This window comes from Ipomoea triloba, chromosome 1 (assembly GCF_003576645.1).
Source record: "Ipomoea triloba cultivar NCNSP0323 chromosome 1, ASM357664v1".
In the NCBI taxonomy this organism is placed as follows: domain Eukaryota; kingdom Viridiplantae; phylum Streptophyta; class Magnoliopsida; order Solanales; family Convolvulaceae; genus Ipomoea; species Ipomoea triloba.
The window spans coordinates 7,507,976-7,532,383 of NC_044916.1; the positions used below are offsets into that span (position 1 = coordinate 7,507,976).

The window sequence follows — 24,408 nt, forward strand, 5'->3', positions numbered from 1 at the left end:
GGGGGCAAGTTTGAGCAGTGGAGGCGGTGCTGACTCTTTGTGTTAGTAGGTTGAGAGAATAGTTTATGAACAGATACTACACTGTAATCGAGTCAAAAGTACTAAAAAAAAAAAATTAAACTATCAAGTATCATCTACTTGAAAAATTTTACACTTCTCCCTCCAATTTTGTCATAAGATTAATTAAACCCATAATAACCAGTGTTTGTTGTCAGAGGATCGGAGTACATCATTGTGGAACTCTCCAAAATTATACATTTGGAAGACAACTCTGAAAAGGAAGAAAATTATTATAGATTTGGAAGACAACTCTGAAGAGGAAGAGTTAAAGAATGAAAGGTGAACAATAATAAATTAAAAGATGGTTTCATCGATTGGCAGCTTCGTTCATATCCCACGACCAACAAATTAATAAACTACCTACCAATCTACCATGACCTGTGTTTCAAGTCTGTGTTTGAGAAAGGAGAAACCAGTTTATTAAGTAAGTTAGTACTGCAACATTTTTACAAAATCTCCTGTGAAACCAGGGCATAATCTTGTTGTTGCATTTCATTCCATCCTTGTTCTTTAGCCCGAAATCTACTGTACGAAAACCACTTTCTTAAGAAGTAAACCAATCTGCTCCTCCCCTCGCTCTCTTCCTCGTTCTCATCGCGCTCACCTCTATCATCCTCATCGCACTTATAGTCTTCGCCTTCTTTGCATGCGGCTTGTCTATCTCCAGTGTCATCAGATCTGCAAGACACATATATTATGTATAATTTCAAGAGAGTAAGTAAATCGAGTATGAACTGGAGGCATATGTGGTAAGAGAATGAGTGAGCGAGGAAGTATATAAGTATGTATATATATATAGCCTACACATCAGAGTCCTCTCCTTCTGATTGATTATCTACTGGCTGACTGATGGTTTCTTGCCGAGTAAAAGCAAGCTGCAACACAAGATTCTTCATCAAGTAATGCAAATGTTGAAGAAGAAATTATATATGGACAGACTGAAATTCAGAAGTGCAAAAGTTGACAGAAGAATGTGTGTTTAAGAATCTAGGCAACAATGCTGATATTTTCTAGTCCAGGCTTCTTCCTAGTATATGGACAAACTGAAGTGCAGAAGTTGAAAGGAACAACCTGTACTCTGAGAACATTTAACTCTTTGCATTGCCTGGATGTTGAGCATAAATATATAAACATATATATGTGCAATCCAACTATTAGTTTAGACTTTTAATTGAGATTGAACACATGGTTCAATTGGTGTCAGAGAACATCATGCCAAAGGTCTTGCTGGGAGCCCGTCAAAAATAACCGGATGGAACATTTAAGAGGGCGTGGAGCATGTGCTTCAATTCTGGACTCTTAGTCTCTTATAGGATCAAATGTTAACAATGGATGCTCATGAACAAAAAATAATTAGTTTTGACAGAGATTTGAACTTGTGACGACTAAAAATTATAAAATCCTATATAATACATCTTGTCACTAGTTGAGCCAATCCTTGTTAGCTACAGCCACCACCATACACACAAGTCAAAACAAATATAAAGGGAAGACAAAACTTATAATTTATTGAATAATGACATTTGTACTCACACTCACAAGGATTAGCATTTTTCTTATAAGCATGAGTCTAAACAAATGTGTAATTGCAGAAGTGGGAGTACAAATATTAGTTTCTTAATTTAATAAATTAGTAACACACCTTATCACCATCCTTGATTCCATGACTTTCAATATAATCAGAGTCAGTGAGCAGCTGCTTGCCATTATAACTCAAGCAAAAATGCCCCCATACGTGTGACCTGCAGTGAAAGTGAAACAGAAACGCTGAGGATAACATTTGATGGACATCTGGGGAAAAATCAACTCAAATAATCTCTGCTGAGCTATAACTCTATAACTAGTGTCAATTCGTTTATTTCTACAAGGGAAAATTGCATTTTTGTTCAAACATGTACACCTGTGGTACAGAGATGTGTGACTATCTTTTAAGCCCTAAGTTATGTCCAAAGTGGTGAGTTTTGTCTCTAAAGGACCAAATCTGCTACTTTATTAACATATTGGTAGCAGAAATAGCCCCTGAGGGACTAAAATCGTCACTTCAAACACATAACTCATGGACTAAGTCTGTACCACATGGAAAAATGAATGACCAAAAATGCAATTTTCCCTTTCTACAATTCACTAACATGGAATATTAAATGGTTTGAACAAAAATAATAGTATTATCCAACATTAACATTACCTAAGTATGATCCAAATTGATAGCACACAAATCAAGTTGAAGTATATATTATACTAAAAATGCACAAACCATGAGACCTCCTGTGCACCATCTTCTTCTTCCAAATGACTAAACGCTGCTTCCACCGCATTCTTCAGATCCACCACTGTTCTGTTTCCCGCCACTTCAATATCTACCAAACCCGAAAACCGATTTAATCAAACACTCCACCTTCATCACCCATCATTTGCACACGTTAAGAACAATGAAATGAAATGCAAATCCACTCACAAGAACTATTCAGTTTGATCAAAATGAATAATAAGGTTTCAATTTCAGTTACTAGAAGTCTTCCCTGATCAGTAAATTTGCAAAAAACAAATTGTATTAAATTGAAAGGGCGAAGGAAATATTACCGAAAGAAGTTCCGTCTAATTTGAGGACGGTGAACTTTAAGGGCTGATCGGGGATCTTGCCGTAGGAAAAGCCTTCAACGGAAAAGAATGGGAATGGAAAGGACAATGATCCATTCCTGTGAGATGCTGACCCGGGGCTGTTGGAAGACGCCATCGGGCTATTACCACAGCTTTTCGAGTGTACTTTCATGATGAATCAATCCAAATACAAATGCAAATGCAATAAACTCCGTAATAATAATAATTAATTGCCCCTCCCCTATATTCAACCTCTGATCTCCTTTTCAATTTTTTGGGGGAAAAAAATGAAGATGTTATTGAATGTATTTTGATGTTTGGGATGATTCCTGAGTGGGTTGGTTAGGGTTTGAATTTTGTGAAAGGTTAGGGAGAGAAAGAGGAGGGCGGATGCAATTAAGCCTGCCTGCCTCTCCTGCTTTCTCCGTGGTTTCCTTAGTTTGGGGGAAAATGGAGCTTGACAGTTATTATAGTTGAGGATGAACAGGGGCATTTAGCATGTTTACTACACGCTCAATAGCCACGCGTGTTTTCAATTACCCAAACATGGATAAACATCCGAATATAATTTTTTTTAATATATATATATATATATATATATATATATATATATATATATATATATATATATAGGGTAGATTCAAATAAAAACAACTCAACCATCTATCTTCAAGCGACTCTTCTGCTGTGGGCTTTAAGCATGTCAATCCTTGTAAAAGGAAAGACAAGTTCCTTGTTTGGTTGATGCTGCTCAACAACTTGTTTTCCCCTCCATTTTGGGTTAAGCGGCGCATCAACTTCACTTTTGTTAATCTTTTCTACGACAATTTGCTTCTTCATATAGAACTTCGCATCATCAAAGTAAGACTCAACTTCAGTGAATGAGCTCTCATCACTAACCACCTTCTCCACCACTCCATTTTTCTCATACATCAAACATTGATGCCATAAAGATGGAATCACCCCATTCTCGTGTATCTATGGTCGTCTCAGTAGTAGGTTATAAGATGGTCTTGCATCTATAACATGACATAGTGTGCTTGAACTTAGCTTTCCAACTGTCAAATCAAATCTAATGACACCCAATGCTATTTGCCCCATTGATTAAATCGTTGAATCATCAGGCGACTTTGGACAAGATCATCTACAAAGAACCCAAGATCTTTCAAAGCTCAAAGCGAAAGGATATTGACAGCCGACCATTTATCAATTCGAATCCTTTTAAGTCTCTTCTCACATGCATAACCCTCAACAAACAATAGGCGATTATGAGGTATACCACCAAGTAGCAAATCTTCATCGCTGAATGTGATCTCAGCAGAATAAAAAGTAGCCTTATACATTTGAAATTCCTCCTCTTCGTCTTCTACATGGGATGGCCATTCTCCTACTTCAACCGGTGCATCATTAGTGTTCAAACATGAGCTAGATATGCATGTTTTTTTCAAATCAAACCCCTTCGACATGTATTGAGCCAGTATCATAGGGTTTCGTGATTTGTTAACGTCCTTCTTCATCTTTAGCTTGTAGATAGGGCCTTTTTATGGACCCTTCTCAATTTTCTTCGCTACTTTCCTTGGCGATCTCACAGGGTTAACCACCTTCTTAAGTTACCCAGCCACCCCTCGAGGTATCATCAACTTGTTGCATCTTTGCTTGAGCAGCATGCTTAACGACGAACGGGAGTCGACGCCTTTGTTCTCCTCCTCTCCTTCTTCCAGAATCTTCCTCGAGAAGTGGAGCAAACCTTCCAAGTGATATCGTAATTTGCTTTGTACTTGTAGTAGCATCAGCAAGTTCTATCTTTCGACTTCATGCTAACGCCATGACTCTATCCTTGAAAACAAAGCACTTTTCAATGGGGTGACTAATAAGACGGTGATATTTGCAGTAATTTGGGTCTTCAACTTTAGAAGCTTCCTCGGGACGCTTCATTTCTGGGAGCTCAATCAGCTTTAGCTTAAGCAGTTCATCCAACATAGGGGAGACATAAGACTCTAGGAAGGGGTACTGCTTCTCTTGTCTTTCCTCTAGATGCGAATGGTCCTAAATTATATTACACGAATTTTCATTTTACTTTTTTTTTTTAAATTTATAATAGAGTTTATTACCGAAATGGTCCCTCAATTATTGCGAAATTACCAATTTGGTCCTCGACAATTTTTCTTGCCCAATTAAGTCCTCAGGCTTTGAAAATTTTAACCATTTTGGTCCTCCGTTTATTTTGGTGTTAAACAACCGTTAAATAGGGACTAAATTGATAATTTTTCTATAGTCAATGGACCATTTCGGTAATTAATTTTTTACTAAAATGGTCCATTGAGTATAATGAAATTACCAATTTGGTCCCGATTTAACGGATATCAAACGGTAAAATAAACGGAGGACCAAAATGGTTAAAATTTTCAAAGTCTGAGGACTTAATTAGGCAAGAAAAATTGTCAATGACCAAATTAGCAATTTTGCAATAGTCAATGGACCATTTCAGTAATAAACTATTTATAATATGTTGATTGAACATTACTTTTAAAAGACAGCCTACTATATTAAAAAAAAAAAAAAAAAAAAAACTCTTTCACTTTCACCTAATCTATGTACAATACATGGTAAGAATGTATATTCTTGAGAATGCAATTATTATTATCTTATGCTAAATTAGTAAATCATAGTTTTGTAAAGTCTCAACTTGCTAAAAAAAAATTATGTATTGATCGATCTTTAAGGGGTGATCTAATTAATGCAGATTCTTCTGGTTTAATATATGATTTTCGTATCTTGTTGGACCGATGCCATCTACGATGTAGTATGATATAATAGATACTACATACATTGCTAGTACCTTGTAAAGAGTTATGCCAGATCGATATATGGGCTTGGGACAAAAGAATTTTGTATTTTGAACAAATGGTATTCAGTCAACTTGCTAAAAAAATGTCTAAGAACATCTTCAAAAGCATAAGATTTTTGTTAGGTTTTTAGCGGCATAGAAAGGAGAGGAGAGAAAAATGGAGAAAAAAAGAGAAAAAGAAATAAGAGGAGATTGGATGTAAAAAAAAAACCGTATTAATTAACATGTCCAGATGGCGTGTGCAACGCACATAATGCGCCAAAAGCACACAAGAACAATATTTTTTTGTGAGGCTCACAAAAACTACATTATTGTAAATTTAATTTTTTTTTCTCTCCTTTCTCTTTTTTTTTTTTTTTTTTTCCCCTTTACACCCTCTCTCTTCCAAAAAAAAAAAAAAAAAAAAAAAAAAAAACCTCTTTTCAGTTGAAGTGGACCTAGATGGAAATCATGGAATGATGGTGATATGTACTCACTATAGCGCAGTACACTTTTTTATTCAACGAAATAATCAATAATGGGTGGGGCAAGTAAGCAATATTTTCGGAATTCCGGATCAACTTGCATATTTAAATTGATCAACTTGCATGTATTGGACTTTTGTGTATGCCACTTTGTGTCATGTATGTACTTAGTTGGGACCTCTCAACTAGACTTGTTGAATTTTTAAGGCTTACCAGAAAACATATTCAAATGACTATAGTGTTTGCAAGATAGATATTAATAATGGAGCTGGAAGAATTTAGTAACTGATTCAAGTCTAAATTTTATTTATTTAAATTATATTTTTTCATACACACTCAAAAAGTATTTCATTTTATTTTATCGAAAAGGTATGCGTTGCCTTGTGGCCCTGTGGCTAATGTTGATTGAAATTCAATTGAATTAATTGTATTTTGCAATTCAGATACCATTGTAGTTTGTTTTGAAAAAATTATCATAAAATGATATTTAATTGGTCATTTTGAGACAATAATGTTTCAATTGTTATATTGTGGACTAGGGTCTACCATATGCATGAATAAAACATAAATTATTACTTATTATAATTAATGTATTAACATATTATGTACCTTCAATTTATAAATTATATATCTATTAAAATTAACATATTATTATGCACTTTTAGTTTATTTACTCCAAGATTCAAACATTGGTCTTTCCTCCCAAATACTGTCTACTGAAGTACTGAACTAGCGAGCAAGCTCATGTAGGCTTGGATTTTCCTACTTAAAATGATTAATTGATGTATTATAACTCAAACATATAATGACTGAATAAAAAATTGATTATCAAAGTATACCCATTAAGTTAAGAAATAGCGTTTTGAAAAAAAAAACATTTGTCCCATCTTTTATATATATATATATATATATATATATATATATATATATATATATATATATATTAGTTTACACAATGTGTAACTAAGACTCTTTCTAGTGCACATGATGGGTGCAAATCAAAATTGAAAAAGTGTTTCTTAAACAAGACTTGGGGTTAACTATGAAATTACCTTTTTTTTAAAGATAATGTAATTCCTACAATGAAAAAAAAAAGAAAAAAGAAACCCCAAAAAAAAACAAAAAACAAAAAAAAAAACACAAACAAACAAACAAAAAATTATGTATATATATTGATTTGGTTAATATTATACATATTTTTAGTTTCTATCCCATTTTTTACTCACTAATTACCTGTCATACTCTAATTCATTAAAAAAAAAGAAGAAGAAGAAGAAGAAGAAAAAAGTGGACCATAATTTTTTCCTACTAATAAAATTATGACATTTCTTATTGTCCACTTATCATTTCCTATTTAAGTATTTATTAAGATCTATTGATTTCTCTCATATATATATATATATATTATAAATTTAAAATGATATTATAATCACATAAATCAACTTAAATTTATTATATGGTGATGTTCAATATTTCCTCTCTTTTTTTTTTCTTTTGAAAGTTAAACCTACTCTTGCCTGCATGAGAGGACAAAATATGTATTAATTTTGCAACTTAGATATCGTTAAGGGGTGGTGGCGCAGTTGGCTAGCGCGTAGGTCTCATAGCTTAGAGTGATCCTGAGGTCGAGAGTTCGAGCCTCTCTCACCCCATTGCCTTTTTCCTATTTATACGCTGTACAGTTATTATATGTTCCACTTCATAGTTTGAAGTTAGTTTTTAGCTACTATCTTCAGATTTATTTAAAGGCATCCACAAGTTTTATTTTATATAGTGATAGTGAAACATACTCCCAACATTTCCCTCTACACAATTATGGAAATCTAATTATGTCAGTCACTTTTGGTAGTGTTGATTATATTTTAATTCTTGAAGTTAATGGACATACTCCCAATTTTTGCCACAATCTAAAAAGAGTAGATGTATTGTAATCACTCAAAACTATATTGAGTATATCCACTGCATATCAATAAAGATTCTATTACAAAGTTGCCAAAAGGCTCATATAACAAAAACTATTACAAGATTATATATTACAACGAGAAGTCCAATTATATAGATCTACAAGACAAAGTAAAGAATATGCTTGGAAGAACCTGAAAGGACACTTGGCAACTTGCAAGAAGAAGAAATCTCTGCTGACAACTCAAGCTTATCAACAAGGACAACGAGAATAAAAAAGAGAAAAAGAGAAAGTATTATACGAGACAAAGTAGTGTATCCCTTTAGAAAAATCTATGTAAAAACAAAATAAAGTAATCTAATCTACTATAATCTTTCAGATCGACTTCGTAAATATTGAAATACCTATGTCACCCTTGAGGTTATTTATATAAGGAGCCTCTATGTAACTTGTAAGGGATCATCATCAGAAGCAATCTAAATAAGTTTCTTTTGTATTTCTTATGACTCTTAGCTTTCTCTCTCTCTCTAACCAAATCCAAACATAAAAAATATTTCGTGTTGTTTAAAAGTTGTTTGTATAAATTTGTACTCAAGCTTTAGTACCTTTATAACAAAAATTAAATGTACTCAAGCTTTAGTACATTTAAAAATACAAATCTGAGTAGCCAATAAGATTTTTGTAGGAAACAACAAGATAATACATACTACAAAAGTTTATATTTCCACGGTAAATACAAAATAATGATCATAGTTATTTTATATAGAGTCTATTACCGAAATAGTCCCTCGACTATTGTGAAATTATCAATTTGGTCATCGACAAATTTTCTTACCTAATTAAGTTATCAACTTTAAAAAATTTAACCAATTTGGTCCTCCGTTTATTTTGGTGTTAAACATATGTTAAATCAGGACCAAATTGGTAATTTTGATATAGTCAAGGGACCGTTTCGATAATTAATTTTTGACTGAAATGGTCCTATGACTATAGTGAAATTACTAATTTGGTCCCAATTTAACGGATATCAAATGATAAAATAAACGGAGGACCAAAATGGTTAAATTTTTCAAAGTTGAGGACTTAATTGGGCAAAAAATTTGTCGAGAATCAAATTGATAATTTTACAATAGTCGATGGACCATTTCGATAATAAACTCTTTTATATATGAGGCCGTCCTAACAGTTGGATACATTATTTTCTTAGCATCATTAACTCAATATTCACCTATCTCTATATCAACACCATCATCACTCTATATATATAGAAAAGTAGTGGACTATAAGACTATATCCCGCTCTTTACTCTTAACTTTTACTTCCTTTCACACATTTTTTATCTAGACACTTTTTCTGTGATCTACGTGATAAAAATATCATCATTAATCATCACATCATACCATAAAAATGAATAACTATCATTTAGAAGCATACGTAGTACAACTCTATTAATACAATGGTACCATATCATCATCTAAAAAGCTACCAATATGCAGTCAGCAATGATGGCTGCACATTGGCACTTTATGATGACCACAATCCCACCTACAAGAGAGCTGACTGAATATGTGGAGATGCTCTGATGCTTATCATCTGTTCGCTTGTGTCTAACATTTTTTGTTTGCTCTAATACAAAATTATTACGAAGTAATTATTTTTTAAAGATTGATTGGCAATTTATTAAATTTTTTATCGTTCAAATGCAATTACTATCTAAGGAGCATGTTCTAAAGAATTTTTTTTTCTTAAATTTAAGTGTTTGGTTCATGGAAAACTTTTTCTTATAAGAAAATGTTTTGTTTTTCGGGTGCGGGGGATTGCATTTTGTTTTCCACAAAATTTGAAAAGGAATTATGACATGGTTGGACAATTTTGCCCTTATTACTTTTATTTATTTTTTTTTTTGAGAGAAAGAACTTAATTCATTAAATCAGATAAAAGGCAATCAACAAGATAAAGAGGAGGAGTATCGAACCACTCCCCGCAACCTGTCAAAGAAACGGCTTCCCGAGCAACAATGTGGGCAGCACGATTCGCAGATCTCTTAACAAAACAGAAGTCTACACCCTCAATCATAGATGCAACTTCTTTAATATCATCAATCAGAAAACCAAAAGTAGAAATTATTATCATTATTATTGTATAGGGATATTTTAGTCTTCATATTTATTATTCTTTACCATTCTAATCCCATCAAACAATGGAATCAATATTTATAGTAATTTCTTTTCGATAAAATTTCAATTCCATTTCTTCTAAAATATTTTCTACTTCAGGGTAAAAATAATAATAATTAATTAATTAATTACTCCCTGTAATAATAATCTCAAATTTTTTTTAACCTAAAGTGATCTTAGCTTTCAATCATGACTGACATTTAAGTGACATATTTTACTGTTGCTAGTACCATTATTGGTATTTGGTGGAGCGTTGACTTGAAGTCAACCAGGCATGGGTCTACTACCATGTGCATAATTGAAAAACAAAGAACACTGACACTGCCATGGCTTCTTTCGTTTGTTGATTTCTGACATGTTTCCATCAAAATAAAATTTAAATATCTTTTAAAGGATAATTTTGGGCTTTGTCTTACCCAACCAACTCTTGAGTGGTGTGGTCTGCAGTAATGGGAATTCTGGGTTTCTCCTTCTTTGTGCTTGGGCTGCTCAACACAGTTATTGCACAGTCAAATATCACAGACCCTAATGAAGGTTTTTGCTCTTTCTCATCATTACATGAGTCTATCTGGTTAAATGCACTTGTTATTCGTAGACAATAAGGATACTTATTTAAGGGTTTTTTTTTTTTTTTTTTTGGGTTTGTCAGTGGTTGCAATTAACAAGATAATTGATCACTGGAATTTGAGAAGCAAGGTGAACCTCAGCAGTTTTGAGCCTTGCGACAAAAATGCTTCTTGGGCACCACTAGAGGCTAATCCCAGGATTGCTTGTGATTGTTCCGGCACTTTCTGCCACATTAATCGCTTGTCTGTTGATTCCTTGTTCTTATTCGCAACTTTTTTTCATTTTCTTGATGATTTTGTGCTAATTAAGAATGTTTCACATGCTCATATTGCCCAGGAAAATATATGGCTTAGATATTGTTGGCGAAATTCCTAAAGAACTATTTGTCCTTAAAGAAATGATGGACTTGTAAGTCTTTGTTTATTTGATTTCTTTTTGGAGTGTTTGGTAAATAGTTGTTAGCTGATAGCTGATTACATGTAAAATGACTTTCTCAAAAAGCGGATCGAAAAAAGTACTTTGAGCAGCTTTTTGAATTTAGCGTTTTGGAGCAATGAGCTATTACAAAAAGCTAATTAATCAAACATAATCTGTTACAAAAAGCTAATTAATCAAACACTTATATCGACTGTTAAACCAAGTCAAACAGCTAATAGTAGTCAAATAAAACAAAATTGGCTGATAAGCTAACTATTTTACCAAACAGGGCCTTTATGTTTTTTTAGTTTTCTTTTGGATGTTGAGATTTCTGAGTTTGATGTGGAATTGTTTTAGGAATTTGGCTCAGAATGTATTGAATGGCTCTGTCCCAGCTGAAATCGGGCAGTTAACAAAGATGAAATGGCTGTATGATTCTTTCTTAACATTTGATATTAGTTTTTCTATATGGATATAAATTTTAAAGTAGTAGTAGTGAACCAATTTTAATGTTTTCTTGGTTATCAGGAGTTTCGGCACTAACAATCTCACTGGTCCAATTCCTCCGGAGATAGGAAATCTCAGTATTTTGATTACTTTGTGAGTAATATTGTTTTATGTTGTCTTAAAGAGATTGATCTATTACTCTCTATAAATTGCATTTCGTTTTTTATTTGAATATAATTTTAACCTTCAATTTTCCAGAAGTTTTGCCACAAACAATATGAATGGACCCTTGCCACCGGAACTAGGAAACTTAACGACCTTGGAAGAGATGTAAGATCAACTCTTCCTTCAGTACCATTCAATTTTATTTAATCTTTCTGGTTGAGTTAACGCATTTTGTGATCACTCAGGTATATTGATAGCAATAGATTTACTGGGCCGATTCCCGAAGAGCTTTCGAAATTGAAAAATCTCAGGGTTTTGTAAGCACAATTGTACTATTATCCTTTAAACATGATTACATCTCCTTTCCCTGTTTTGGAGGAATTAATATGGAATGTATTGATTTACATTTTCTCTCTGCATGTCCTGTTTCAGATGGGCGTCTTCTAATAATTTTACAGGAAAGCTTCCTGCATTCTTTGGAAGTCTGACAGATCTCGCAGTCCTGTATGCTTAAACTCTGTCTTTTATCTTTCTGAAATTAACTTCCTGTTGTTTTATGCGTGACATTTATATATGCGATCAACACTTCAAACTATTGTTCTCCAATTCTTTCTTGATTTTCATGTTAAGTAATGTCCTAATTAACAAAATTTTGATGTGCTATTGTTATCAACAGGAGACTGGAGGGAACGCTTCTTGAAGGCCCAATCCCGAAAAGCTATGGTGCACTAACGAAGCTAGATGATTTGTAAGGAATATTATTTTTAGTATCAAACAAACAAATATGTTGATTTAGGGCAATCAACAGGAAAATAATGAAATATGTTCAAGATAATCTAATTGCAGTCCCTTTGTCTCTTTTCTTCATTTTTTTTCCGCAGGAGAATTGGCGATATCAATAATGCAGATTCTTCTCTGGATTTCATTGAGAACGTGTCCAGTATTTCTATATTGTAAGACCAATACATGTTCAATCATTCGACGACGATTATTTTCTTGTCAAATCCGTTTCTAGTTCTCTTTATGGTAGTTGATAGCTAACACACTAAATGAGTTTTACATATTTTTCACATTGCAGATCATTACGAAATTGCCGGATAGCTGGCCAACTTCCAGAATGGTTTAGTAAATTCTCTAATTTGAAAATCTTGTAAGCTTGTTTCCAAACCGTCATTTTCTTTGTTGGTTTTAATGATTCGTTTTTGATGCAGTTGTTCCTAATCCATTTTATTCGTACACTATACTAAGAATGTAAATGGTTCTATTCTGAGTTCTTTCGTTTGTTGAAGGGACTTGAGCTTCAATAAGTTGACGGGTGAAATACCAAACTCATATAAAGACTTCGCCTCTTTAGAGTACTTGTAAGATCTCTTCTCTCCGACTTCACAAAATAATGTTACTTGCAGAGGAAATTAAAGACATCGATATTTTTTCCTATATGTTGGGTATATATGTATATATATTCACGGATAAATATGAATTGTGCATCACAGGTACCTTGGAAGCAATAACTTGAGCGGGGAGCTACCCGCAAACATCATAACTGACACGCTTTTCTTGTATGTCCTGTCTGGATTTAGCCCAGAATTTACATTTGTATATATATTTTTGAGCTTTTCTTCTGTTGTGTGGTTGAAACCAAGGATTTTATTGAGAAAACAGTGCTAAAGTTGTCTTTTTCTATTGATCGGTCCTTGCCTTAGAGATATCTCGTTCAATCAAATCTCTGGAACTATACCTGCCAATAAGTCGTATATTTCAGTGTGAGCCTACTCCTACGACCCTCAACTTTCAAGAATTTTATGGATCGAGGTGCCTCCATATCTGCTTGCCCATCTAAATGGGCAAATTAAACATATTTTTTTCTTCTTTTTTCAGAAATGCTGTTGGCACTTTGATCACTAGCAAAAGGTCACTTCGGCGCAGGTTAGTGGCAGCAATTGGTAGCTTAATTGGGTGTTTGGTTTATTCTGTTTTAGTACGCATTTGTTGATGGAATATGCAATCTGAGCAGATCATTAAATGTTTAACGTCGATAATAGATTATGACTTCTTACTTTTCTCTGCAAAACTTTGATGATATAGCGTTTGCTTGGCAAAAAATTCGGTGTGCACTGAGAAAGCTTCATCAAGTAAGTATACACTAAAATTTTGCATCAACAAAGAGATCGAACTAATGGATGATCGCTTAACGGGACCATTTTTGTCTATTGCAGCTTCACTTTCGATCAAGTGTGGTGGAAACCAAATAGTAACCGTAGATGGCATTCAATTTGATGATGATTCGGAGATGCTAGGCCCAGCGTCGTTCTACATGAGCTCGAACAATCAGTGGGCAGTGAGCAGTTCTGGAATATTCATTAACAACCCGAATGGACAGAACTATACGGCTCATTCGTTTTCTCAGATCCCAAACACTTTAGACTCTGAACTCTACAAAACAGCCCGGATATCCCCGAGCTCATTGAGGTATTATGGTGTTGGGTTAAAGAAAGGCATATACCGAGTCGAGCTTCATTTTGCTGAGATACAAATGGATGATATTAAGGACTCTTGGAAAGGCCTTGGGAGGCGCTATTTCGACGTTTCCATTCAGGTATAGCAAACTATGAAGTAGTAGTAACATTATTTGGTATCCATTATCCAATATTGCTCATATATATGGTCTGCTGAAGGGGGAAAGAGTTCTTCGGGATTTCAACGTTAAACAAGAGGCCGGGGGGTCTAAGCGGGCATTGGTGAAGAAGTTCAAGGCGAACGTGACGAACAACGTGTTGGACATTCACTTTTTCTGGGCTGGGAAGGGCACTTGCTGCATTCCAGTCCAAAGCACATTTGGCCCTATAGTTTCAGCTATCCATGTTACTCAAGGTTCTTGAAATCACGCCTCTTTTGATAAATAGATGCTTAATTGGATTCACTATTCACTACCTGAATGTGCGTTTTAACTCGATTTTGCAGAGGTCAATTTAGATGATTCTTCCGACGGTAGTGACAAGAAACGCATCGGAAAGATTATTGGAATCACACTTGGATCTGCAGCAGGAGTGCTCATAATTTGTACCATTTTCTATGTGTGGTGGAGAAAGAAAAAATCTCCTACCTACAAGGGTTTCTAACTTGATTCAACAACTAAACCTTCTTCTCAAGCCTATATATGCAACCTCTCTCAGGTATTTAATTAGGCCATGAAAGACCCTTACTTTTCTTTCTATCATAATTTTTTTTGTGTGTGAGTTTCTAATGTCGAACACAGTGACTAATCCACTCGCTGAATTGTAGGTACCTTTATTGGGTGGACTGCTGGTCTGGAGATTTAAAACTGCTCCATACTCAAGGCCAAGGATTGAACCCCCGACGTTGGGTTTTCTATCATAATATTTTTTTTAGGTGCACCAGGGCTTTCTATCATAATATTAATTGTATATAAAATAGCCAATAAGTGTGTGTAATCTGTAACTACATTTCGAGTTTGGATTTGTAGTCAAGCCAGTCCTATGTTCATGGCTATGTTTAGCAATCATAGCTGAGAAGCTAACTGATAGTTGAAAATTTGTAAGTTAGGGTATGTTTGAAAATCTGAAAAATGACTTTGAAAAATGAGTTATTTTTCAAAAAATGTCTGACAGTGACTGTGATCTGTTAATTCTCTTCATCATTCAAAAAAAAAAAAAAAGACTTAGTATCCGACCGAGTTAAAATATAAATCATTCAAATAGCTTTTTGAGCTATAATCATCACTTGCATTATTGCATACTCTTGTGAGTCCTTATTTTAAGTGAAATGCAATTCCTATATTTATGCTAAAATTGGATTTTTCTATCATATCTCATAGAAACTTGAATAATAATTTAATAATATAAGCATACAATGAAAGAGGGAAAAGTGCATTTTCCCAATAAATTAAATGCGGCAGCGACGTACGCTACCTCCCTCTTCACAAAATAAACGCAACGTAGTCTCGACAAGTCATCATTGTCCGATATGCTGACTCATTCGCACCATTTCTTTATGCTGTTCTTTCTCGGATTCTCCACGGTGTTTCTCCTGTTCTCTCTCCAGTTACCTTTTTCTTCAAAATATTTCTCTTTATTCTAATATTATTTCGTTTCTTTTCTTTTACAGATTCATATACAGAGATGATGAGCCTTTAGTTAACACTGTTCGTGTTAGCTAGCAACCAATTCACTTCAAATTCGTCGAAATTTCATGATTTTATTTCATTTTCTAAATTTTCCAGTACCCTCTCCACTCCGCTACAAGTAAGTGAGGGCTTTCTTTGCTTTTTCGTTTTCTTTATATTTAAGGATTCTTTATATTTACGGACTTAATCGTGTGGTTTTTAAGCACTGGTAAATTCAATGCTTGTTTTTTTAGCTGCTGTATAGTTTCGGAGAAAATTAGGTAAAGTAAGATCATGGGTTTCTTTTTTCTCTGATTATGATTTTCTTTTTGAAGGGGAACAATGGTTGTCTCAGTGAGTGAGATTCATAATTTGTTTTCTGGGTTTGACTTGTTAAGGCATAAAGTTGAGAAATTTGAAGCATGGGTTCTGAAATAGATTTTGTTCTTACGGTTATTTATTTGGGGCAATGAAATTGATATATATTTTCCCATCTTGATCAAGGAATTTTGAGCATGTAATTATTTGTGATTCTGTGATCTTTATTTGGCGATTGAGGTTTTTGTCATCTTCTTGTAAGGAATGGCTGGGAAGGTTGTCGAAAAACAATCAAACTCTTTCCTAGGCTTTGAGATTGTTGAGGGTGAACCTGATATCCTTGCAAGTGTTGTAGCAACATCTAGCCAGATTAGGCCGTGGATTGACCCGCTCAGTATCAAACTTCGGCATAGAATTGGAAGGGGCATATTTGGTGATGTTTGGTTAGGGACTCGGAACCAAAGTGCTGAGGATTATGAAGTAGCTGTTAAGATTTTGCATCCCATAAACAAGGAGAATATTAATGTTGTACTGAATCGGTTGGGAAATTTGTTTTCTCATTGTCAGGGGTTGAGAAATGTTTGCCATATCCAAGGTGTATCAGTCATAAGTGGGAGGGTGAGTATACCTTTAATCATTAGTTCTCGATATCTTATTTCCTTCCTAAATTTCAAGTGTTATTCCAGTTATGCATCATTATGAAGTTCTATGAAGGCTCAGCTGGTGACAAAATGGCTCACATGAAAGGGGGAAAGCTGTCCTTGAAGGATGTTTTAAGGTGAGATTAGCTTGTTATGGATGAATAAAATAGTTTACTAAGGGCTATGCTCGGTAGAGCTTATTTTAAGCTACAAATAAGCTATAAGCTTTGTGTAGTAAGACATGGAGAGCTTAAAATAATAGCTTATTTTGAAGCGCTTCAAAATAAGCTAGTAGCTACTAGCTTTTAAGCTAAATAGGTATGCCAAACAGAGCCAACAAGTCCTAACTCAGGAGATGGGGTATCAAAACTGCACTCATTCTTTCATATTTACAGGTATGGGACTGACTTAGCACAAGGAATAATGGAGCTTCATTCAAAAGGAATCTTAGTCCTAAACCTCAAACCTTGTAACTTCCTTTTGAATGAAAATGACCAGGCGGTGTTGGGGGATATAGGAATTCCTTACTTGTTGCGAGGAGTACCTTTGTTGGGTTCTGATATGACTAGAAGACTTGGTACCCCAAACTACATGGCTCCAGAACAATGGCAGCCAGAAATAAGGGGTCCCATATCTTCTGAGACGGACTCGTGGGGATTTGGTTGCAGTATTGTGGAGATGGTGACTGGTGTTCAGCCTTGGGTTGGTAAATCAGTTGAGGAAATTTATAAATCTGTTGTAACGAGACAAGAGAAACCACATATTCCTGACGGTCTCCCTCCTGCAGTCAGGAATGTCCTTGTTGGCTGCTTTGAGTATGATTTAAGAAACCGTCCTCTGATGGAAGACATAATGCATGCATTTAGAAGGTATGCAAAAAGAGCACACTTTTCATTTTAGATTTGAATGTAAAACAGCAGAAAAGAAAAAGGGAATTTAAAAAAAAATATATATAAAAGTGAAAAGAAAAAGAAGTGCACTGGTCTCCAGCTTGAGATATTTTGTCCAAATTCAGTTTCTTGTATAGTTTGATTTAGTTTTTGAAGGGTTGAACAATATGATTTGAAGCTCTTTTTTGTTTTGCTTATTACTCTTACTTTCGTTTGAAAACTCTTGCCATTTCTACTTTATATGAACTATTTGAGTTGAAATGAGTAAAAATAGGTAATATGTGGAAAGACTTCAATTTTTGGTTAAGGCTATTTTAAGCAACATTCTTTTATGATAAATTTAAATTTGAGATTTTCCTTTGAGATAATCGATTGGATTTGATTTCGATGTTTTCAAGCCTATGCATATATTAAACTCTGAGCCATAATTCATTTCAAGTTTGATGTGCTATTCAACAAGAGATGCAATGTGTCTCTTGATCATTAACAGTGTTCAATCAGCAAGTATACAAATTCGAGGTAGATACTTTCAGTAAGGTTGATCATTGAATATGATTCTAAAGTTACATATTTAATCAGACGGACTTGTGGAATGAACTAAGTGGTTTTTGTTTTAGATTCCCATCGCCCCCTCTTCTTTTAATTGATCTGATTGCAGTTCTGCTGACTTCTTTGTTGACACTTGGAACTCGATAATCCCTATTTGCAGGTTCATACGCTTGGCATTATTTTATTAAAGATTTTCTTTGACTACTGTTTTGCTTCGAGGTTTTATATCTGTTGCATTGACTTTCTGAAATCCTAATACAGACATCGAATTTGTTGTTTGGCTTTTCTTCTATTTTGTTGTGATTAGAGCAGGGTTATGCATTTATTAACAAGATCAATAAAATTATCAAGTCACAACTCAGCAATCAATAATTATTATACTTTATGAGAGTGCTTTATTGATCTTATGATTTGTTCCATTGTTGTAAATCTATCTTTTCCATTGTCTAGTTAATCATGTCCATATCCACTTTGCAGTTTGCAGAATGCTACCTATGGTGGTCTTGGGAGTGGAACAATTGTAGAGAGCTTTAAATCGATTGGCTATAGTGAGTGGTTTCTGCAGAAGGATCAGCTGCAGATAGGAGATGTGGTTCGATCGAGGAAACCACCGAACTCATGCAAGCCGGAAAGCATGGAGGTTCCCGAAGGCACCATAGTGGGAATGCAGAATGATACGGATAGTAATGGATTTGTTTTGGTGAGGGTACACGGCATCCATGATCCAATCAGGGTTCATAAATCGACACTGGAGCGGGTCAGTTTTGGCCTCGCGGAAGGAGATTGGGTACGTTTGAAGGAGGACAGGAAGAAACATTCGCCCGTGGGTATCCTTCACTACATAGACCGGGCTGGTAATGTGGCTGTTGCGTTTATTGGACTCGATACTTTTTGGAAGGGAACCTACACCGAACTTCAGATGTCAGAAGCGTACTGTGTTGGCCAGTTCGTGAAGCTGAAGTCTGATGTCTTTAGCCCTCGATTCGAATGGCCTCGGAAAAGAGGTTGCGAGTGGGCTACAGGTCGGATTTGCCAAGTTCTACCTAATGGTTGTCTCGCTGTCAATTTCCCGGGCAGATTGACATTCGGGGAGGAACGTAACAACTCCTTGGCTGATCCAGCTGAGGTTGAACTCGTTTCTTTTAATACTTGCCGGAGCATGGTGAAGAAATATCAGCATCTCGAGGATTTTCACTGGGCCGTGAGGCCAATTCTCATCGCAATGGGCTTATTTACTGCCATGAAGATGGGACTTCTCGTCGGGAAGAAGATTGGGGGGTCAAAGTGCAGGAAGGGAGGACACAATCCCACGATACAAGTTGAGCATCAACGCGGAGGGGGAAAAACTTCTGGTTCAGCGTGGCTTCCTCCAAAGATGGCGAACGTGATCTTCAGAGATGGCGGCACCATAACAACCTCGCAGCGGTAATCCTCTTAAGATGAATGCCAATTGTGAAGATTCAGGTAGTTCAGGTTAGAATGATTCTGGTATGTTTATTTACCAGTTATTGTAAGTATGGTTGTAAATTATGGCACATAGTTATTTTATGCTCTCTATTGCCACCACTTGATATGAATTTGGTTCCCTCTGAAATCTAATGAACTTCTATTGAATTTGGTAATCCCTATGAATCTGGTTCCCTTTCTGGGATGTGTGATTCCATATTTTGTCATACATGCCTTGATGAACACTCTACTTTAATGACTTGTTGACACTTCAAGATTTTGCAACATAAACTTCTTTCGAAATTTAATCCATTAACTTTTTTAATTTAAATCAAAATGTTTAAAATATCTTAATTTTTACACAATTGACAAACTATCATTGGAAGGTATTTTGAAAGTTCAAAATTTTTGAAAGATTAACTTTAGTTAAATTAATAGCTTAGAACACTTAAAAGTGGACGAGTGATGTACTTGTAAGATTAGAGTTAGGGTTAAATAGGTCTTCAAACTTTACCTAAAAGTGCAATTAAGTTCTTGAACTAAAAAAGTTTAATTACACACACGAACTTGTTATTTTGGTGCATTTAAATCCATATGACGAACAACCGGCGACCGGTGGCCGGAATATTTATCCCCAACCAACAAAGAAGATGAACAGTTCGTCTTCTCTATCTGGTTTGTCTTCTCCAATAGTCTTCTCCGTCGGAGAAGACGAACTACACTGGTTCATCTTCTCTACTGGAGAAGACAAACACTATGGAGTGTCTTCTCCAATCTTCTCCACTGGAGAAGACGAAACCAGTGTTCGTCTTCTCCGTTGGAGAAGACGGTTGGGGATGAATATTCCGGCCGCCGGTCACGGAATGTTCGTCGGAAAAATGATGACACCAAAATATGGGTTTACCATACCAGCTGAAGTTCAATCAAGTCTGATTGGTAAAATTTTGGCTGTTGGTTACCACAACTGGTACACCAACCACAAATGATGACACCAAAATATGGGTTTACCATACCGCGACAAAACATGGGTAAAATTCTGGCTATTGACTACTGTTCCGACTGTAAAAATAAATATTGCCAACACCATTTTCGGACTTCTCCTATGAAGAAGACAACCGGTCACACGGTTATCAAATTTCTTTTTCTTTAAATTTAAATAGTCGTTGGAAATTTTTTGTCGCTGAAATTATTGTTGGAATTGTTGCCGAAATTTTGTTGATCGGTTATTTCAGTTACATTACCGACTATTGAGTTTAGATGCACTAAAATGATAAGTTAATATGATTGTGTAATTGCACTTTTTTGAAGTTTAGGGGTCTATTGCACTTTCGTGTGAAGTTCAATGACCTATTTGATCCTTTTCCCATTTAAATATAAAACTATTTAAATTTTATAAAAGTGTCATTTTTAGTCTTTTCACATTTATAAGCTTATCAAAAAGCTAATTTTACCCAACATTTTTAAGTATAACAGTTAGCTTAGCAGCTTTTCAGGTTTCAATTTCTAGTTTATAACTTTTTAACTTTCAGCTATATTTTCACCTTTCAGTTAAATTTGTCAAATATAGCATTGGTCCACGACATAATTAGCCTCTATTTACTAATGAATGCATTGTATATATTCTTCTTCCAGGAGCATATGGCAGAGAGTTTGACAATTGTTATACCTTTGGTCATGTACACAGATATCTTATATATTTTTAATATACTAAAGATACATTTCTAATACACTAAAATTTTTAGTTTTTGAAAATATATTATTTGAGTTCTGAATGTTTATTATTGGATATACTAATAAATAATGAACCTTCACTATATTAAAATTGAACATCTATTTATAGTTCACATTTCACAGTATAATTTGTATAGTTTTACAATCCTTATACTATGGACCAAGTTTCACAGTGCACTGTGGACTCTGGTGCATGTGTATGTGTCTTATATTGTGAGTTTTTGTATCTTGTGTTATGAAAGTCTGTACCTTTTTTTTTTGAAAATTGAAATTCTATACCTTAAGAGTATGAATTCTGTACCCGAAACATATTGTATCTTATATTATGAATTTTTGTGTCTTGTGTTGGGAACTTATGTACATATTAACACAAATTATGCATCAAATATATAACATGTGTATATGTGTTGTGTTGTGATTTTTTGTGTCTTGTGTTATGAGATTCTGTACCTTACGAGTATAAACTCTATACCTCGTCGTTTTGATCCAATATCTATAATGTTATGTGAACCCTGATCCATGATATAAATCGCAAGAGTTTTATAAGTTGGGTGGTGAATTTTTTTGAAGAGTTAATTCCAGCAAATTAAAGGTCCTTCGACTATCATGATTTTTCAGATTTGGCCCTCGTCTTTTAATTTGGACAAAAAAGACACTTGACTATCAATATTTTTCCATCAAAGGTCCTTCCGTCACNTTTCTTGGACCGTCCACCATCGCTAGCAAAAGCATCAACGCCAGTGGCACTGCACTTCCCCACGAGACTTGTAATTTCGTGCTTCTGTCCTCCACGCACAGACCACTGCCTCCACTTCCCAAACGTAACCAACATCTCCTACAACCACCTAGAACTTTCGGCAGGCAGATGAGGAGATCGACCCACTGCTTCCTCATTACTTTGGGCGACAATGGATGTGGATGAAGAAGCTGGACACAGAGGTCTACAATTACCGATCGTTCCCCAACGAATTCACATGAGAGATTTCCAACGGGGTGTCGGGCGATCACCTACCATTAATGAATGCTTAGAGAGGAACCCAGTTGTTCAATAGTATATGAGTCGCCTGCTTTTGGGGAGAAGAAGAAGATGAAGAAAAGAGTAGCGCAACATTAATACAGTTGAAGAGAAGAGCCATGGGTTGAAGAATATAACATTAATGTTTAAAGTGGAATAATATGGGACACAACACTCATATATTTAACTAAACTTGTATTCTGGTTTAAACACAGATGTCAATATAGTAAAGCAAGAAATGAAGCATGTGAAAGATGAGTTGGTAAAATTTTATCTTATTTGAAACCATTATTCACCATTCTTATTCCATACATTTGTATAAAAAACACATGAAAATTATCTCAACAGGTCGGTATTTAACATGAAATCAAGCTATACGCATAGCTTCCAATTGCTAATCACTATCATCATATCTCCATTTCGTTAATGTAGAACTCTGATTTAAAGTAATACTGCAAGCTTTGTCAAGCAGAATGCGATGTTTGACAATCTACCATTCACCGGCATGCAATTCATTGAAGAAGGTTGGTTATTTAATATAACTTGTATTCTTTTGTATTATTGTCACTACCCTAAGCTTCATGCAGTTTTGCTTTCTTTTATCAATAGCAGTAGCTTTAGACAAGAAGTTGTGCATGCAGGATGATAGTATGTAGTGAATTTTCATAACATGTAGACAAGAGTACATGATGGTTACGTTGAATATAAAAGTTTATTCCGTATAGTATGTACATATTTTCTTTTGGAACTTGAACACGAATTTCTCCTTGATATGTTTCTGCCACAGGGAGTCGAAGACTCGAAGTACAGGATGAACTAGACCTCGGAGAAAAAGACGTAGTCACTCTTCTTGGTGGTGGGTCTCCTCGTCGAAAATTCTTGACAGAGAGGTGTTGCTCCGATCCAGGTGGTCATGGGAGATGTTTGTTTGGAAAGTAGATGCGGTGGTAGACAGAAGTGCGAAACTGGAAGTCCATTACGGAAGTGCGGTGATGGTTTTGGTTGCAGTACAGTGGTGGCCGGTCCAAGGAAGAAAGAAGGAGAACCGCGCATGCGATATATAGAGGAAAAGAAGACAAACATACTTTGAAATGACAGATATACCCCGTAAATTAACGTTAAATTGAGTCTAATGTGACGGAAGGACCTTTGATGGAAAAATATTGATAGTCAAGTGTCTTTTTTGTCCAAATTAAAAGACGAGGACTAAATTTGAAAAATCATGATAGTCGGAGGACCTTTACTAGAATTAACTCTTTTTTTTTTTAAGTTAATTTGGTGGGATATTGGGCCAGTTAAAGTTAGGAGAGGGTTGAAACAGAAAAATCCTGAGGAGTGAGACTATTCTGGGCAAAGGCAAAATAGTTTTAAAAAGGAAAAAAATAGTTTTAAAACTTAAATTTCTTTTTCTAAAAAGGAAAAAAAAAGATTTTTGGTTATACCAACTAAGTTTGAAAAAAAAAGAAGAAAGAAGATTATAAATAACATATTTATATTTAGGAATAACGGTCAAATAGACCATCGAACTGTACAGGATAATGCAATTAAGTCACTGAATCTAAAAAAACTACAATTGAATCCCTAAACTAACCAATTTCATGCAAACTAACCAATTTCATGCAATTCCTCCCAGGTTTCTTCCTTGAGCTAAGTTTTTTAATTGAACTTTTGAACTCTTTGTTTGATTATGCAATCAGTATTAATCAAATTTAATTTTTTAATATTAATTATTTTATTATTTAATAAAAATAATAAATAACAACGGTAAAATTAACAACATATTTTTATTATTTTAAAATAAAACTAATTTAAAATTTATATATAAAACTAAAAATATTTTAAAAATAATTCAATAAATAAGATAATATATTTATATCTTTTAAAGTCATTTTATAAATTATCTCGTAACATTACCAAACATTACATACAATCTACTAATACTATTAGTTGGTCAAAATAATTAATTCAAGAGTTAATACACAAAATGGTCCCTCGACTATAGCGAAATTCACAAATTGGTCATCGACTATTAATTGAATCCAATTAAGT

General features: G+C 34.6%; 3 protein-coding genes and 1 non-coding gene across 4 annotated transcripts; 3 read left to right on the plus strand and 1 right to left on the minus strand.

Annotated features, from left to right (window-relative positions):
* Positions 1-272: 272 nt before the first annotated feature.
* Positions 273-3,105, minus strand: LOC116020591. The gene is made up of 5 exons (XM_031261061.1): positions 2,641-3,105; positions 2,315-2,417; positions 1,703-1,802; positions 865-935; positions 273-738 (listed from the first exon to the last, which is right to left on the minus strand). The coding sequence occupies exons 1-5, from the start codon at positions 2,828-2,830 to the stop codon at positions 507-509; spliced, it is 696 nt and encodes a 231-aa protein (XP_031116921.1). The 5' UTR covers positions 2,831-3,105; the 3' UTR covers positions 273-506.
* A 4,433-nt stretch (positions 3,106-7,538) lies between these two features.
* TRNAM-CAU lies at positions 7,539-7,622 on the plus strand. Its single transcript is given in 2 exon segments — positions 7,539-7,576; positions 7,587-7,622. It is a non-coding gene; the product is annotated as a tRNA-Met (tRNA).
* Positions 7,623-10,393: 2,771 nt separating this feature from the next.
* On the plus strand, positions 10,394-15,258 carry LOC116019880 (probable LRR receptor-like serine/threonine-protein kinase At1g56140). The gene is made up of 20 exons (XM_031260245.1): positions 10,394-10,584; positions 10,700-10,859; positions 10,954-11,025; positions 11,392-11,463; positions 11,563-11,634; positions 11,740-11,811; positions 11,892-11,963; positions 12,079-12,150; positions 12,323-12,394; positions 12,528-12,599; positions 12,725-12,796; positions 12,936-13,007; positions 13,140-13,205; positions 13,350-13,409; positions 13,525-13,572; positions 13,732-13,778; positions 13,863-14,242; positions 14,322-14,517; positions 14,608-14,819; positions 14,929-15,258. Exons 1-19 carry the CDS (start codon positions 10,500-10,502, stop codon positions 14,763-14,765), a joined length of 1,920 nt encoding a protein of 639 aa, XP_031116105.1. The 5' UTR covers positions 10,394-10,499; the 3' UTR covers positions 14,766-14,819; positions 14,929-15,258.
* Positions 15,259-15,690: 432 nt separating this feature from the next.
* On the plus strand, positions 15,691-19,793 carry LOC116019888. The gene is made up of 5 exons (XM_031260257.1): positions 15,691-15,908; positions 16,350-16,705; positions 16,774-16,865; positions 17,124-17,597; positions 18,645-19,793. The coding sequence occupies exons 2-5, from the start codon at positions 16,352-16,354 to the stop codon at positions 19,594-19,596; spliced, it is 1,872 nt and encodes a 623-aa protein (XP_031116117.1). The 5' UTR covers positions 15,691-15,908; positions 16,350-16,351; the 3' UTR covers positions 19,597-19,793.
* Positions 19,794-24,408: the final 4,615 nt, after the last annotated feature.